General features: G+C 41.4%; 1 protein-coding gene across 5 annotated transcripts in view; it reads left to right on the forward strand.

Annotated features, from left to right (window-relative positions):
• Positions 1-17,824, forward strand: part of LOC126094416 (uncharacterized) — a 214,355-nt gene that overhangs the window by 50,604 nt on the left and 145,927 nt on the right. For all 5 annotated transcript variants that reach the window (XR_007521834.1, XR_007521837.1, XM_049908801.1 and 2 more), the window contains exon 6: positions 13,538-13,702. Coding sequence is in view for 3 of the 5 variants with exons in the window: in XM_049908801.1 (XP_049764758.1) it covers positions 13,538-13,702 (165 nt within the window). In the remaining 2 variants the exon portion in view is untranslated. The remainder of the gene's footprint in view (positions 1-13,537; positions 13,703-17,824) is intronic.

Raw genomic sequence — 17,824 nt, forward strand, 5'->3', positions numbered from 1 at the left:
GAAAAGGACATGTGAAGTATAGTGTTGTCAGTAGAGAAACAGTAACAGCAGAATGGGTCAGTAAGGAGAGCTCAGTGACTTCAAACATGGTGTAAGATATGTAGTGTAATCTTCATACTTGTAACATACCACTGGAGAGCATTTTTATTTATATTGATTATGTAAGAAGTAAAGCGGATGTGAGGAGGTAGTTTATCTGTCCAGATGGTAAGGAGAGCTGTGTCAGACAGTAGATCGTCGCTGACCAGGGCTCGTAGCCGTCTCCAAAGTTGTGAAGGTTTGTTGTTGCCTAGTTGCTCGATGTGGAGCACTGGCCGTACTGCTGTCTCAGTTGAGCGCGCAAGCCGACGTAGAACTGTCTTTTTGGCTAGAGTGTACCGGGTAGCTGAGTCCGGGGCGTTGATCAGGTCAGCAATCAAGTCGTCCTGGTCGTGCAGGTGGGTGATAAGGCACAGAAATCTGGTTGATTCGTCGAGTTTGAAATGGTCGAACACTTCGTCCACAATTTTGAACCAGGTTGTTGTCCTCTCAGGATTGAACGGCAGCAGCATCGGTAAGCGTTGTAGAACGTTCGGAAGAACAGTGTGAGTTGAATTTGTTGGGGCATGCTGCAGTATTGCAGGAGAGTATGTCTCCAGGGTATGTGGCGACGACGGCTGGTCGGGTGGCAGCGTGAAGGTGACGCGTTGTGGTAGAGCGCGTTCCGTTGTGACGCGGAAGGCTGACGCGTGTGAGGCACCGAGATGTGCTGAGAACGGGAGCAGAAGCTCGACTGGAGCTGGCATGGGGGCGACAGGTGAGAAAAAGTTCAAAGTTTCAAAATGCTGCCAGTCCGCAGAAAGCTCGACGTGCGGTCAGAGGTGGAACCACCTGTGTTGCAGGGAGGCTGCGGAGGTGCGGGCTGTCGAGAAGCAGAGTGAGGAAAATGATGTCGAACATTGGGCGGAGTATGTGAATGTTCACTGTTCATAGTCACTTCACTCAAAGCGGTGTGCGGATAAGGTGAATGTCGTGGCACAAAACACTGAGGTGTAGCAGTAGGACGGAGATGGAGGTCAGGCACAGATAACAAGCCATTGGTCCTGTTGCAAGCCGAGGTATTGAAGCAGGAAGGCATGTGCTGATGTTGAACCGAGGCAGGCGTGGGCGTGGTCGGATGCTGTGAACAAAGCAATTCGGGCCACGTGGCAGTAATCCGCGTGGTACTGCACGGATTGCGGCGTGGCAAACCATTGTCCTGGCGGTGGTAGGTTAACCAATGAAGCATTTGCAGAAATTGGCATTGATCCCACACTGCACGGAGATCTGTAAGAGGTAACTGCACCGTTGATGAGGGAGGGCACATGTGGTGGGAACAAAGGCGTCTGATAGCCGGAGTCATGCACATTCCTAATCTCACTTATTGTTACAGGCATGAAAACGCCCGGCGAAATCAGCGTAATCGACGAGTGAGAGGCATCGTGTTGCGGTCCTGGCGGGTGTATATCGCTCGCAACATGATGCATGTCGGTCACAAAATCCGGTGTTAGGTGTGGGGTCGAAGCCATTGTTCAAATGTTGTGTTGATGTAATACACGCGAAAATAACCGATGCGGAGGCCACGGACACGGTAAAACAGCAAAAACAGAAGACGTTACAGCTCGGGGTCAGCAGTGAGGTAGATGCTCGGGTGAGATACACCAAACACCACCTTATAATCAGGAGTTCATTTATTCACCTCTTTACACAAGTAAGGCTTACAAAGAACTGGATGGCAGCTCTACACAAAGATAATGTTTTGCTTGGTTCAAAGATGATGTTCAGATCGATACTGGTGTCGACCTCATCGGTGGCACATATGCATGGCAACTATTGCTGCACACCAATGTCACTATTCAGGCCCTTTTGCCAAACGTCTTCTCAGTCTCACCCACTCTCAGTTTAATGTTTGAATTTCTCTTTGTAGGGCATCTAGTACAATGTTCATAAGAAAGTTGCTTTGATCTTAAACAGTTCTTTAGTGGCACATAAATATGAAACTGTGTGAAAGAAGAGTTAAAAATCACAAATGTAATTGTATTGCAGTGCTTCTGTTCTTAATCAACAATGACTCCTGAAAACCGATGTCATAAATGCTACAAATTGTTGCTGTGGCATCTTCTGAAAGTGGTCTATGTATTTTAAAGCTGAAGGGGATGTTACAAGGGACATTTCAACCCTTCTAAAGCTGCGCAGTTCAACTGTTGGTTATGTGATTGTGAGGTGGGAATACAAAGGAAAAACCACTGTCAAATCAATTCCAGACAGACCTAATGTACTGTCAGACAGGGATCTACACACATACCAGAGGTTGGTTGCAAACAATGGTATGAAATCAGTTGAAGGAATTACTAATGAGTTCCGAAACACTACTAACAGTACAGCTAGCACAATAACAGTGTGTAGGGAGTTAAAAAGATTGGACTACAATGTTGAGCTGCTCCTCATAAGTCACATCATTTCTGCAGTAAATGCTACATACAGCTTCTGGCTGCAGCCTTCATCGGTCAAAGAGAGACACACACAACATTCATTTCCGCAGTAAATGCTAAATGATGCATTAGGTGGCATAAAGAACAATACCTCTGGACAGCATATGTCTCGAAAGGAGTGATATTGACACAACATTCATTTCCGCAGTAAATACTAAATGATGCATTAGGTGGCATAAAGAACAATACCTCTGGACAGCATATGTCTCGAAAGGAGTGATATGGACTGACGGATAACGCTGTATTCTGTGGCAATCTAATGGAGGAGTTTGTGTTTGGCTGATGCATAGGGAACATTACCTGCTATCATGTGCACTGTCAACAGTGAAATATGGAGGAGGTAGTGTTATGGTATGGGGTTGTTTTTCATGATTGGTGTGGTGCCATTATTGCACTTAAGTAAAGTCTAAACGCGTAAAGACATGAACACACATTACAGCATTTTGTACTGTGTATGGTCCTCAGGGGCTCAGAATTTGTCTACTGGGTACAGGCTTGATGACCCTGAAATTCCTGAGCTGGGATCTGGTGAGCACTGCAAATCCTCTGTTACCATAAGCTCTGGGCGCGCACGGTGGTGGGACATTGTGTGTCAGAGACAACAGGGATCTTGGCTTAACTGCCCATATTGCAAGGATGGTAAATCCTCTATAAATAACCCCTCAATCTCAAAGTGTGCTGTGCACTGATAAGATACCTGATTCTTGAGGTGGAATAGCCATTAGCAGGTAAACTCTTGGGACCCACCCCATCTCAGTTGTGTAAGGCTACTCAGGCAAGCAGCATTCTGTTTGAGTGGACCTTTACTGCCCTAGCTGCACATGGGCAAAAGATGGAACACTTGAAATTAAATTTTTCAACTCCCAGTTGATGGGTGTATCCTCATGAGTCACTCCTTCTATTCTGTTGAGGAGTTCCTTGAAAAATTAAGCTGATTATTATTGTACTGATAGCGTTTACTTAAACTTATGGACTGACATTTTTTCAGGTTCATGAACATTTATTTTTATCTGTTATTACTTTTATGTTGTAGTTTCATGTACTGACACGTTCCATGACCTTGGAGGTTTGCTCCTCAATTTGGTCCTACGGAACTTGATGTGTAAATAAAAATAAAATAAATCTGGGAGTACTCCAGCTCACTATTCCAGACAAATGAGGCAGGCTGATAATCAAATTGTATTTAGTAATGGGGCTCAAGGAGTCATAATTTAGAATGTGTTTGTAGTGATGAAGAGGAAGGAGAGGGCATTTGAAAAGTATCCCCATTATATATTCATAAAGGATTAGAAGTGTTTTCTGATAGCTTAAAGTGTGGTAAGCATTTATGAAATTGTTCCTTGTTGGTTGAAACTTCTTAGGAAGTAAAAAAAATTACATAACTCCAACTCAAGCAAGGGTGTGTTCACATGCCATGTTATTATGGAGATAGACCTCTCAGAACTCAAACAAGAATGGGCATAACATATGGTAGTTAATGTGGACCAAAGAACACAAAGGAGTATTGGAGAAATTTGTTATGACCTTCAGTTCTCCAATGCTGCCTGAACACATTATGGCAGAGGCCTTAAGTGCCTAACCCTATCCAGTGCTACAAATGCCAGCCAACAGGCCATACAATGTTGGGTTCTGCACGTGAAGTGACCTATGGGAAGTGTGGAAATGCAACCTATAAATCTGGGACTTGTTGCATGTCTCCAGCTATATGCATTAACAGTTCTGGGAGCCATCCAATCTGGAGACAAGACTGCCCTGTTTTTGCTGAGGAACACAAATTCTATGAAATGAAAGTGAACAAGTGGATCTATGCAGAAGCCAAAAAAGAATATAAGGTGACAAAACCACCTGTATCTGCCACTTTGTATGCTTTCGTGGTGCAGAAGCCTGTTCCCAAGGTGGATACCTAAGACACATCCAATGTCCAGCACACCATTATCCACCACAAGCACCTGTACTTATCAAAGCAAAGTGAGTAAAGACCTGAGTCCAGCAACATTTTCACAGTGAGCATCAAGAAAGGACCCCAGAGTGCATTTCAGTACCCCCTTTCCCCATCATCCTTGAAAGGAAAGAGAGCAGGGAAAGAATCACGAAATTTGGGTCAAAAGCTGTCCCAGGCACCATCAGATAAAACTCTGGCATATCTGACTTACAAGGAGGACATCATAGATTTTGACACCTTGTCACCAGACTAAGGAAGCCCCTCCGATCTCCTTCACCTCATCACCCAGGCACGAGGACAGAGGTAAATCAAAACCACACAACTGAAATGTCATATGTATCCAAAAATGTGTCAAAGAACCAGACATAAACAAACACCTATGTCACAACATACCACAAAATATATAAATAATACATCAAAAGATAATATCCAGATAAGGTGTTCAAAATGAAAGAGTGAAAGTATCCATATATCATTAATAATATAAAACCTTGACAGTAGAACATATACAGGCAATATACTATAGACAAACACCTATTTTATATAACACCAAAAATTTATGTAAATATATATTTACATGTCACACAGTAAATACAAAACAGTTAAGGTAGGAAACATCAAGACAGTAATGAAGGCAAACAACATGTTGTATGTATCCAACGAAGTGTTGAAGAAACAGATATAGACAAACAAGTTTGTTGTAATATACCAACATCCCTGGATGTTCACACACAGTTGCTTCTGATTGCTTTAGATGTTGCTAACATTTTGCTGACTACATATTGACGTGTAACTCCACATGGTAATATTTTATTTGTTTCTCATTACATACATGAATATTCTTTTTATGCAAAATATTTTGTACTTGTCTGTTAATGTGATCTTTTTATGCTGCTCTACACTCCTGTGTTTTACTTTTGTGTAATATTTTAGATATCGTATGACACAGATGTTTGCTTGTAGTACCTCCTGGTTTTTAAATTTATTGTGTGACATACAGATTAATATTCTTTGACCTATCACCTGTTCTTAATTTGATTCATTGATGTGTTATATTAATGTTTGCTACACCACATTGTTGGAGTTATGTTATAGTAGTGTCTGAATCTTTACCTGGTCACATAGGTCTGATTTATGACATAGGTATTTGTTTTTACAAGACTACCCCATCACTTGATGGCATTAGCTATATTAGTTTCTGGTTCCTTACATATATTCCATATATTTCTGATATTGTACAAGATAGATATTTGTCTTTAGTATATTCCCTGATGGTGTCCTATTGTAATTTTATCATATGATACAAGGATACATTCACCCTTAAACTTTGTCCACCTTGCCAGGAAATTACCCATTTAATGTATTACATATATATTTCTTGATATAAATGGCAGTTATTTGTCTGGTTCTTCAACGCATTTGTTGGACACATAAGACACGTTGTTTGCCTTCATTACTGTCTTGATGTTTCCTGCATTCTACATCTACATCTACATAGATACTCTGCAAATCACATTTAAGTGCCTGGCAGAGGGTTCATTGAACCACCTTCACAATTCTCTATTATTCCAATCTCGTATAGTGCGCGGAAAGAATGAATACTTACATCTTTCTGTATGAGCTCTGATTTCCCTTATTTTATCTTGGTCATCGTTCCTCCATATGTAGGTCGGTGTCAACAAAATATTTTCGCATTCGGAGGAGAAAGTTGGTGATTGGAATTTCGTGAGAAGATTCCATCGCAACGGAAAACGCCTTTCTTTTAATGATGTCCAGCCCAAATCCTGTATCATTTCTGCGACACTCTCCCATATTTCGCGATAATACAAAACGTGCTTCCTTTCTTTGAACTTTTTCAATGTACTCCGTCAGTCCTATCTGGTAAGGATCCCACACCGCACAGCAGTATTCTAAGAGAGGACAGACAAGTGTATTGTAGGCAGTCTCCTTAGTAGATCTGTTACATTTTCTAAGTGTCCTGCCAATGAAACAAAGTCTTTGGTTAGCCTTCCCCACAACATTTTCTATGTGTTCCTTCCAATTTAAGTTGTTCGTAATTGTAATACCTAGGTATTTAGTTGACTTTACGGCTTTTAGATTAGGCTGATTTATTGTGTAACCGAAGTTTAATGAGTTCCTTGTAGCACTCATGTGGATGACCTCACACTTTTCGTTATTTAGGGTCAACTGCCACTTTTCGCACCATTCAGATATCTTTTCTAAATCGTTTTGCAGTTTGTTTTGGTCTTCTGATGACTTTATTAGTCGATAAACGACAGCGTCATCTGCAAACAACCGAAGACATCTGCTCAGATTGTCTCCAGAATCATTAATGTAGATAAGGAACAGCAAAGGGCCTATAACACCACCTTGGGGAACTCGAGAAATCACTTCTGTTTTACTCGATGATTTTCCATCAATTACTACGAACTGTGACCTCTCTGACAGGAAATGACAAATGCAGTCACATAACTGAGACGATATTCCATAAGCGTGCAATTTCACTATGAGCCACTTGTGTGGTACAGTGTCAAAAACCTTCCGGAATCCAGAAATACGGAATCGATCTGAAATCCCTTGTCAGTAGCACTCAACACTTCATGTGAATAAAGAGCTAGTTGTGTTTCACAGGAACGATGTTTTCTAAACCCATGTTGACTGTGTGTCAATAGACACTGTCTTATATTTATTGTGTGACATGTAGCTATATATTTATGTAACTTTGTGGTATAATACAAAATAGGTGTTTGTTTATAGTATTTTCCCATATATGTTCAGTTGTAACAGTTTTATATTATTACATAATAGATGTATAGATTCGTGTTGTCATCTTGTGCATCGTACATGGAATTATCCTTTGGCATATTATTTATATATTTCTCAGTATGTTGCACTGTAGGTGTTTGTTTATATTTGGTTCCATGACACATTTTTGTTTGCATACAACATAACTGTTTTCCCTCATTACAGTCTTGATGTTTTCTACCTCAACATTTTTTTATTCACTTTGTTTTGACCACTTGTCCTTTATAGGAATCACTGATGATAGTTGACTCTATCCTCTGACTTGTCTCTTGCAAGGACTACTTGTCATATAAGTGCACATTTTTTTGGATTACTTGCTTTCTGATTTCACTGAAAACATCTTTTCATGTATCTATAATACTCTACAGAAATTTCCGTACAATTTTGTAGGCGTACTTCAGGAATCTGAAGTCTATTGTGTCACCTAACTACACACCTATTTACCCATAGACTATCCTCTTAATGATGGTATTTTGCTTGTGTCTGTCTCTCATGTTATATTTTAAAACTGTGTGCATAGCTGTAATTTGTTATGGTGTGTTATATTAGTTTTACATTTTAGTTTTTCCTAAGTGCGAGAAACCTAAAGGTATCTGAGATCAGTGTATGTTCCTGACTTCCAATAACTAGATTAGTTTTTATTGTTATATGACCTTATACTTTTATATGTTTCTCACAGTTAATATTCATAAAATTTCATAACTGCTGTTGTTTTACATTTGAATGGTTCACTAACATTGATGTAGCATCCAGTTCAGTTTGCCTGTTGGCAAATATTTAGTGTAAATTTCCTTGGGCATTATTGTTTCCCAAATGTTATACTGTCCGTTTACTAGTGTATTTGTTAATCTAAGTATGTAGGTATTGTTGTTTTTTTTACACAGGGCCCTGACGATGGTTTAATCGAACACCAAGACTGGTTGCATAATTAAATTAAATTCAAAAGAAATGGGTGCAGGTGTTTTAAGTTTCATTTCATATTGAACGGCTGAAGTCTTTGTAACCGTTTAACACAAGGATGGACATATGAACACTACTCTGTCTGGATCCATCTGCGTGATCGAGCAGATCTCGAAAGGAAACCACTTAGATGGCTGTTCAGAAAGGATAACTGGATGCTTTACAGGCGGTCAGGTGTTTTTGAGCATTGTGGCGGTGTCCAGGAGTGGGTGGATCACATTATAGCTGTGATCCATCATGCTACTCATGCATCCATCCTGAAGTCTATGGTAATATGTAGGAGACAGCCTGTCATCTTGTGACATGATGAGTGTCTTTTTGCAATCAGGGACAGGAGGACAGCTATAAGAAGATTCAAATTGGTGCCCTACATAAATGAATATTGCAACCTCCAAATGGTGCGGGCTAAGGTGAGGAGAATAATTCAGGAGAGTAAACATCGGTCTTAGCAAGAGTTCCTGAAATCCGTCAATAGATCCACATCAGCAGTTATAGTATAGGAAGCCATTAGGAGAATCTCAAGGTGCAACTTCTGACCACCAGTAGCAGCTGTAAGAGAGAGTGATGCCTCCTAACATCACCGAGAGACACTACTCAGGCAGTGCCTCAGTTTTATAAGTAATTATTAGGAGACACAGGAGAGTATTTGTTTTGATTTCTATTCCAAAAATGTTGAGGAATACAACCAGCCTTTCTCCCTGTAGGAGTTGGATTCTGCTTCTGCTCTTTAATGAAATTCGGACTTTCCAAACTCATGGAAAGAATCTTTTTTAATCCTGATTTTAAAATTGAGGGATGATCAGACTAATCCTGGTAGTTATTATAGCATTAGTCTCACGAGCTGCATCTGAAAGACACAGGAGAGGTGTGGAAACAGGTGCTTGGAGTGTGTTCTTGAAACCAGGTCACTACTCCCAGTGCAGGCTCAGGTGTCTCTCTGCACTTGATAACCTGACCCTACTCGAAGCAATAATTCAACAAGGTTTCTTCTGTAAGTGACACTTTACCAGTGTCTTCGTCATTTTGGAAAAGGCCTACAATACTACCTGGAGGCATAATATCTTATTGGATCTCTATCAGTGGGACATGGATTTCTACCTTCTTTCATACAGTCCTTCCACATGTCATTAGGACAGGGCTCCCAGAGCAGTTTTCAGAATTGTTTGCTGCCATAAAGGCACTAGAGCAGATAAGATGGTGTCATGGCAAAAAATTCCTCATATGCTCAGGTTCCCACAGGGCCCTTCTTGCTATTCGTCAGATGTTCACAGCAGGTCATATGGTGCAAGAAGTGCAGACACTCTTCTTTTCTTGCAAAGGCAGACCAAAGAAATAATTTTCTGTGGGATTCCAGGGCACACAGGGATCCAGGAAAAACAAACTCACTGATGCAGCTCCCAAGAAGGCTTGCTCCCCTGCAGATTCTGCTTGGTGTTCAGTCTCCCTGCAGGCTGTTACCTCATTTTTGTCCAAGAAGACCAAGTGTTGGTGAGAAGCTCAGGGACTAGAAGTGAGGAATAATAAGCTATATTCCATAAAACCTAGAGTGTGATCATGACTTACCTCCTCCTGACCACAATGAGCTGACGATCCTTGCATGGTTTAGTGTGGGACACTGCCCTTTAACACATGTTTTCTCTTGTGTTGCAAGGAGCTACCACTGTGTCACAGATGTGGGACACAGCCATCAATAAGATATATTTTAACTGAGTATGTTTTATTCGATGACCTGGGGGTGATTCTGGATCTCCCACAGGACCTGGCTGCTATTTTAACTGATGATGAAGTGAACGTAGTTCATGTTTTAAGATTTTGTCTGATGTCTGGAATTCTTCCCAAAATATTGTGTGTGAGATGTTAATGTGTCACGGGATGTCTCGGTCAACCATTAGTTCTAAGTAGTCATCCAACCACAGCCACCTGTCCCACCTATCTATACTGGTATTTTGTACTTGAGTTTATCTGGTTATTCTGCCATGTTTCGTTTGACTTCTGTCAAGGGCTTTTCTGATGCTCGCCTTATTGGGGTTGTCTTTCCAATTATTGTGTGTGAATGCAATTTTAGATTCTCACTATTCTCATCTTTATATCATTTGTGTAAGGGCACTAATGACCTTGCTGTGTAGTGCCCTCACCTACAATACATCATCATCATCATCATCATCATCATCATCATCAAAATCAAAGACATGAACGAGTTCTTTCATTGACTCTCAACCATCCCCGCCCCATTACTAGCTGGACCCCTTTTCATCATTGTTGATGCCACATCCCTATATACCACCAACTCCCAAGCCCATGGCCCTACAAATACTGAATACCGTCCCTCATTCCATATACATCTTAACAAATTACATCAACAATATCATGAAAAGGATGGATTCAGCCAAAGCCTTGTTCAGAAAGGAAAACACACACACACACACACACACACACACACACACACACACACACACACACACACACACACCTATTACATATTGAGCTTTCAGCCAAAGCCTTGTTCAGAAAGGAAAACACACACACACACACACACACACACACACACACACACACACACACACACCAAGCAAACATGAGCACTGTCTTTCCGCACCAACCAGAATGCAACTGTATCATGTCAAACTATTGCAGCAGTCTGGACTGGGGCAGGGAAGGGAGAGGGATAGCAGAGTAATAGTGGTGGGAGAAAAGTCAGTACTGCCTGTCGGATTGTGCAGGGAGTAGATGGTGGCAGGACAAGGCTGCCAAGTGCAGCATCAGGAGATGCTGAGGTGAGAGGAGGGGGGCAGGGGAGTGGAAAAAAAGAGGAGCAGAGAAAGGTAAAATACCAGCAGACGTGTAGGTGGAGAGCGGTGCTCAATGAGGTTGAGGGGAAGTGAATTGGGAGAAGGTGATAGGACAGACGGGGTGGAAACTGTTGAAGTAAAGGGTGTGAGGACAGCAAGTTACCATAAGTTAAGGCTGGGATGTGTTTTAAGGATAAGTCCCATCTGTGCGGTTCAGAAAAGCTGGTGGTGGAGGGGGAACGCAGATGGCCTGCATTATGAAGCAGCCATTGAAATCTAGAATGTTATGTTCAGCTGCATGTTGTGACACAGTGTGGTCCACTTTGCCCTTGGTCACGGTATGGCTGTGGCCATTTATCCTGGTAGACAGCTGGTTGGTAGTCATACCAGCACAAAAAGCTATGCAATGATCGCAGCACAGCTGATATATGACATCATTGCTATCACAGGTGGCCCAGCTTGTGATGGGGTAGGATAAGCCTGTGGCAGGACTGTAATATGATGTGATGGGTGAGTGGATCAGTTGGGTCTTGCACCTTGCCACAGGGATCATATCCCTGTGGAAAGGAGTTGGGATTGGAAGTGCCACAGGTGTGGACTGGGACGTTGTGGAGGTGTGGTGGGCGAGAGAACACCACTTTAGGAGGGGTTGGGAGGATCTTAGCCAGGATGTCCCTCATTTCAGGACAGATGATAGATAATCAAAGACCTGATGAAGGATGTGGTTCAGTTGTTCAAGTCTCGGATGGTATTGGGTGAAGCAGGCGGCACTTCCTTGTAGCTGGTTCATGAGGTGGGAGGATTGAGGGTGTGTAGGGATAAGGGACAGAAAATCTGTTACATATTTACACATAACATCATCATCATTGAGGAAAATATGTACAAACTAATGTGTGGTATGGCTATGGGCACCTGCATGGCACACTCCTATGCCAACCTGTTTATGGGCCATCTGGAGGAAAATTTCCTAATCACCCAAACTCCTAAACCTCTAGGCTGGTTCAGTTTCATTAATGATATCTTCATGATCTTGACCCAAATTCAAGACATCCTACCCTCATCCCTCCACAGTGTCAACATCTTTTCTCCTATCCACTTCACTTGGTCTTTTCTCAGCTAAATATGCCACCTTCCTGGAAGCTGACCGTCACTTATCTGATGACTCCATCAAAACCTCTATCCATATTACACCCACTAACAATCAACAGTATCTCCATTTTAATAGCAACCATTACTTCAACAGTAAAAAGTTTTCCCTATATTGTCTCACCACCCATGGATGGTGCATTGGCAGTGCTGCATAATCATTAGTCAGTATGCTGAATGTCTTAATAAGCCTTCACAGATCAGCATTACCCATCTCCCTCCATATCTAATCTGCTGACAGGTTTATTTTGCCATATTCATGCATGCCCCTAATCCTTCAACCTTCCCCAGGAACCTGTGGCAATGGCACACCCCCATCCTCGTTCAATATTGTACCAGACTGGAACAGTTGAATGATATCCTTTGACTTCTCATCGTCATGTCTGGAAATGAGGAACGTCCTACCCATAATCTTTCCCACCTCCTCATAGTCCAGCACATCCTACTCTAGTTCTCTCACAGATCTATCCTACCCTGACAGAGGTAGGGCCACCTATGAAAGCAGTTATATAATGTACCAGCTCTGCTGTAAATTCTGCACAGAATTTTAAATGGGTGTGGCCAGCAACCAGATGTCCATGTGAATGAATGGCCACTACCTGACTGTAGCTAAGCGTAGAATTGACCACCAAATGCAGAACACACTGCCAAGCACATCATGCTCAATTTCAACAGCTGCTTTACAAACCATGCCATATGGATCCTTGTCCCCGACACCATCTTCTCTGAACTACGAAGATGGGAATTGTCCTCACAACATATCCTTTGATCCTTTAATTGTGGTGGGCCTGATCTGCTCTAGCTCCTGCCCTATGCTCACCTCCACTCCTGATCCGTAACCCTTCTGCTGTCTCCCTGCGCCCATACCCTTGTCTCTGAAGTAGCCCTGTTTCTCTTTTCTGTCTCCCCATTTTCAAACTATTCTTCCATGGCATTGTTCACTGTATGAACTACTGTCACAGCCAGAGTGAGCTCACTGGTGCTCCACCACCAGTGTGTGGACCTGTTGTCTCCGCTCCCCAGCCGTTAGCCACCCTTCTCTAAATCTCCCTCCCACTCCCTTCTTTCTCTCTCTCCTTGCCCACTCACCTTACACAACCACTCGTTACAGTCAAGCACCAGTCCCATAGATAGTGAACAGTAGGGACAATGTAGCCATACAGGTGTGTGTGTGTGTGTGTGTGTGTGTGTGTGTGTGTGTGTGTGTGTGTGTGTGTGTGTGTCTGCTTCTCCACAGTTCTGAAGAAGGATTAGTCCAAAATTGAGCAAAGACCACAGAATTGTTTACATGTCTATCAACAACTCAGTGCCTCAACTATTCGGTAAGTTGTTATCTTAACTTATTAAATTACTGATGAGTATAACATCTTGAAAATTTGTTGCAGACATCAGTGACAAGACCAAAACCCACAAAAAATTGTACACGGAAGAAGAAAGAGGAGCACAGCAAACTAGTAGGAAGAGTGTCAGAGAAGAATCATGTGCATACTCCTTTCAATATGGACAATGTCACAACAGTAATTGAAACAATATCTTCAGCTAAAAGTGAGGTAATTGTTGCTTGTCCGGTTACTTCTCACTAAAACTAAAAGTGTTGATTATATCAAGCACCAGATGCAATTGTCTGACTTTGTCCCATCAACATTCAGTCTTCTTCCATGCAGCTGTTCCTAAACAGAACAATCACACATACACATAGGCAGTGCCGGTGCTACTGTGAGACCTATCTGGCGGACCCACATCATGGTGTGCCAGTTGTAGTGAACATAAGTCAAAGTGCATTACCTGTGAGCTGGCACTGGATAAACTTTGTTCACCTCAATACTTACTGTTTCTTCATCGCTGGAAATGGCTATGCCAAACAGAAGTCAAATCCCCATGAACAGCAGACCTTGACGTAGTGGGTGTGGCTTGTGTGTGTCTACAAAAAAGACTGTAGTAGTACTGTAGATGTAACCACATCAGAGTAGTATCTTCCTAGAGGCCAGACTAACATGGTTTTTGAAGAAGGGCAGCAGTCTTTTCAGTAACTACTGGCACAAGAGTCTGTTGGGGACTACCCTTGAGGATGTTGTCACTGGGAAAAACAAATTTCGCATTCTATGCCTCAGAGCATAGAATTTTAATCTTGTCGGAGGTTTACAGAGGTTGAAAAGAGAAACAAATAGCTTGAAGATTAGATATCGTAGGATTACTAACATGCAGTGTCTGCTAGAACAGCATTTCTGATCTGATGAGTACAGGACTATCAACAAATAGTAAATTAGGAATAATGCTGAAGTAAGTGCAAAAAAGAATAAGAAAACAGGAATGCAGGTAAAACTACTACAAAGATCAAAACACTGTGTTTACACTGCACACAGGGACGGGCAGGTATGAAATATACTAGACTGGCCCATGGCTAGCCGGTACAAGCTGCCATCCAAGGTGTTTCTCACTGCGCGCCCGGCAAGGAAGAGGGAAACGAGAGAAGGGAATCAACTTCATTGATTTTCATGTTTAAAAAATTCTTGATGGTATGTAGGAATGTGCCACACTGTTTTATGAACTTATCTTTTCCTTAAAAGGTTTACTTTCCTTGCGAAATAAAGAAAACCTGAATTTTTCATTTTGCATGATTTTTTGGTTCTGTAATGTTTCTAATTCGATTTTGAAGGATGTATACAGTAAAAAATCTAAAGTATGTACATTGTAGTGTAGCATCTTAGCTTCTTAATCAATCATTTATCTTTCAATAATTTGTAAGATTAAGATATGTGAACACAAAATAAGCAGTCTTGCATATGCGGATGACTTAGTTGTGATGCCAGATTCGATTGAAAGTTTGCAAAGTAATATTTCAGAGCTAGATCAGAAATGTAAGGACTATGGCATGAAGATTAGCATCTCCAAAACGAAAGTAATGTCAGTGGGAAAGAAATATAAACGGATTGAGTGCCAAATAGGAGGAACAAAGTTAGAACAGGTGGACGGTTTCAAGTACTTAGGATGCATATTCTCACAGGATGGCAACATAGTGGAAGAACTGGAAGCGAGGTGTAGCAAAGCTAATGCAGTGAGTGCTCAGCTATGATCTACTCTCTTCTGCAAGAAGGAAGTCAGTACCAAGACTAAGTTATCTGTGCACCGTTCAATCTTTCGACCAACTTTGTCGTATGGGAGCGAAAGCTGGGTGGATTCAGGTTACCTTATCAACAAGGTTGAGGTTACGGATATGAAAGTAGCTAGGATGATTGCAGGTACTAGTAGATGGGAACAATGGCAGGAGGGTGTCCACAATGAGGAAATCAAAGAAAAACTGGGAATGAACTCTATAGATGTAGCAGTCAGGGCGAACAGGCTTAGATGGTGGGGTCATGTTACACGCATGGGAGAAGCAAGGTTACCCAAGAGACTCATGGATTCAGCAGTAGAGGGTAGGAGGAGTCGGGGCAGACCGAGGAGAAGGTACCTGGATTCGGTTAAGAATGATTTTGAAGTAATAGGTTTAACATCAGATGAGGCACCAATGTTAGCACTGAATAGGGGATCATGGAGGAACTGTATAAGGGGGGCTATGCTCCAGACTTGAACGCTGAAAGGCATAATCAGTCTTAAATGATGATGATGATGATGATTTGTAACTGACATTGTAAAATGATGTTATTTATCAAGCACATTCACTTGATTTACAAATCTTGTATTGAAAAGTCTGGTAACATGTAGCTAGCTGTTCAACATGTTTCAACCATACATTACTGTGAGGGAAATATAGCTAAAAGTACAAAAGAATTTTTTGAAATGGTAGCAGCACTGATCTCTGGTTCCTTTAACAATTAAATGTGAGTTATTGAGTAGCGTCAATGCCGCAATCGTAAAATGACAGATTTCAGGTTGAACATAGTGTCAAACTCTGCAGAATTGAAAACCAAATTACTTGCAATCAATGCAGATACAGTATCAGATGCTCATGTCATTTCAATTATCCATGTTCAGAAATCTCCAAATATACACCAATTTTTCCCTTGCTGCCAACCAATTACACTGGACAATCATCTGCCATGGTTTTACAATAGGTCACACTTTACATCAGGGCTGGCCAAGGTGTGCCAAACTTCTTGCGTGCAGCATGTGTCGGCCATGGGCGGCAGGCTGAGGCCAGGCCTGTTACTTGGCTTTGCTCAGTCCTCCTTTGAAGTACCTAGAACACTGTGACATTTGATTTAGCATTGTGGTGTAGCATTTTGTGCTTGACACAACTCTCTGAGTTCGACAGAATCATCTATCAGTGCTGTTTACCCTTCACTGTTCGCTCACAGTATGAAGGATGTTCACAGGTCCAGTGGCTGTTTGCACATAAAAAAAGGCGGTCTAGTGATCTGTTGTCACAATCCTTTAAAATTAATGGGAATGATGGAAGAGAGGGTTGAGAATTCTCAGGTCACAGCGACGGGTATTGCTTATTTGCTATGAAAAAAACATTGTAGTACCATGCAGAAAGAGTTTATAAACTTTCAGATAACAGTGAAAGAGCAAAAAATTACAATGATTGATGGACAGGATTCATTGTTCTGTATGTTAAGTATCACTTTGTGCTAATTTTGAAGGCGTGGAGCACATTGAGATATTGGTGGTATGAATAGTAAAATTTCTGAAGTTGCACGCATTAATTGATTTCAAGCTGCAACAGTTTTCACTGGAAAAGAAGAGTGAGTGTGGAAACTTCATCTATTACTGCAAAGTATTGTGGTTAAGTCAAGGGGCACATCTCCAGATTTTTCGATTTTAATCTCGCTATTGTTGAATCTATGAAGGAAAAAGGAGTGCCGGAACAAAAATTAGAAAACACGAAATGGATTGCAGACTTCACATTTTAAGTGGACTTGACTGCACATTGCCCACAGTGCAGCTTTCCAGGATAATGTCTTTCTTATTTGATGGGCATGCCCTTAAAAAGAAAATCGCATTGTAGAAGGGACACATTCTGACAAAAACAATCCAGCTCCCTAAGCGCACTGGCATTAAAAATAGAGCATCGAAGAATTAATTGTGGCATTGCAAGCGGTACCGTGATACTCTTATAAAGTTTTTGACGACCTGTCGATCTTACCAATCTTACATCTGTTTTCAAGCTGTTTTTGAGACCATTTGTGTTTCAGTTGAAAGTGCCCCTGTGCATATGCAGATGTAACTGATTCCCCTTCAAGGTAATACTAGTTTTAATTACAAATCTTTTTACTTTAAAACTGTCCAGTACATCTGCATTGCTTTTCTTAGGTAGATTTTCCAATTATCTATAATGAGGTTGCAAAAATGCTACAATAGTCTGGTCAACAAATTTGTGTGGAAGACCTTTTTTCAATTATGAAACTAAATAAGTCAATTATGTGGCAACCTGAGAGCTAAACTTTGTGAAATTGTTTGCGTCTATACATATGCTGATAGTTTGTATCATATAAAACTTACGTTATGTTGTCAATATGCTACAAATAATTAATTAATACTGAAAACCTGTTTTGATTGTGATCTGTGTTGTTGAAAAATGTGAAATGTAAGACCAAGTAATATAGAGTAAGAATGTACTGCCATTTAAATGCAATGTGTTTACTGTTTTCCCCTCTTTATGCTCAGACAGTGTGGCATGGTACTGGGGTAGTGTGAAGTGAGGCTGAGTGCTTTGGCACTCGGTGTTG

Source organism: Schistocerca cancellata, chromosome 1, assembly GCF_023864275.1.
Source record: "Schistocerca cancellata isolate TAMUIC-IGC-003103 chromosome 1, iqSchCanc2.1, whole genome shotgun sequence".
NCBI classification, from domain to species: domain Eukaryota; kingdom Metazoa; phylum Arthropoda; class Insecta; order Orthoptera; family Acrididae; genus Schistocerca; species Schistocerca cancellata.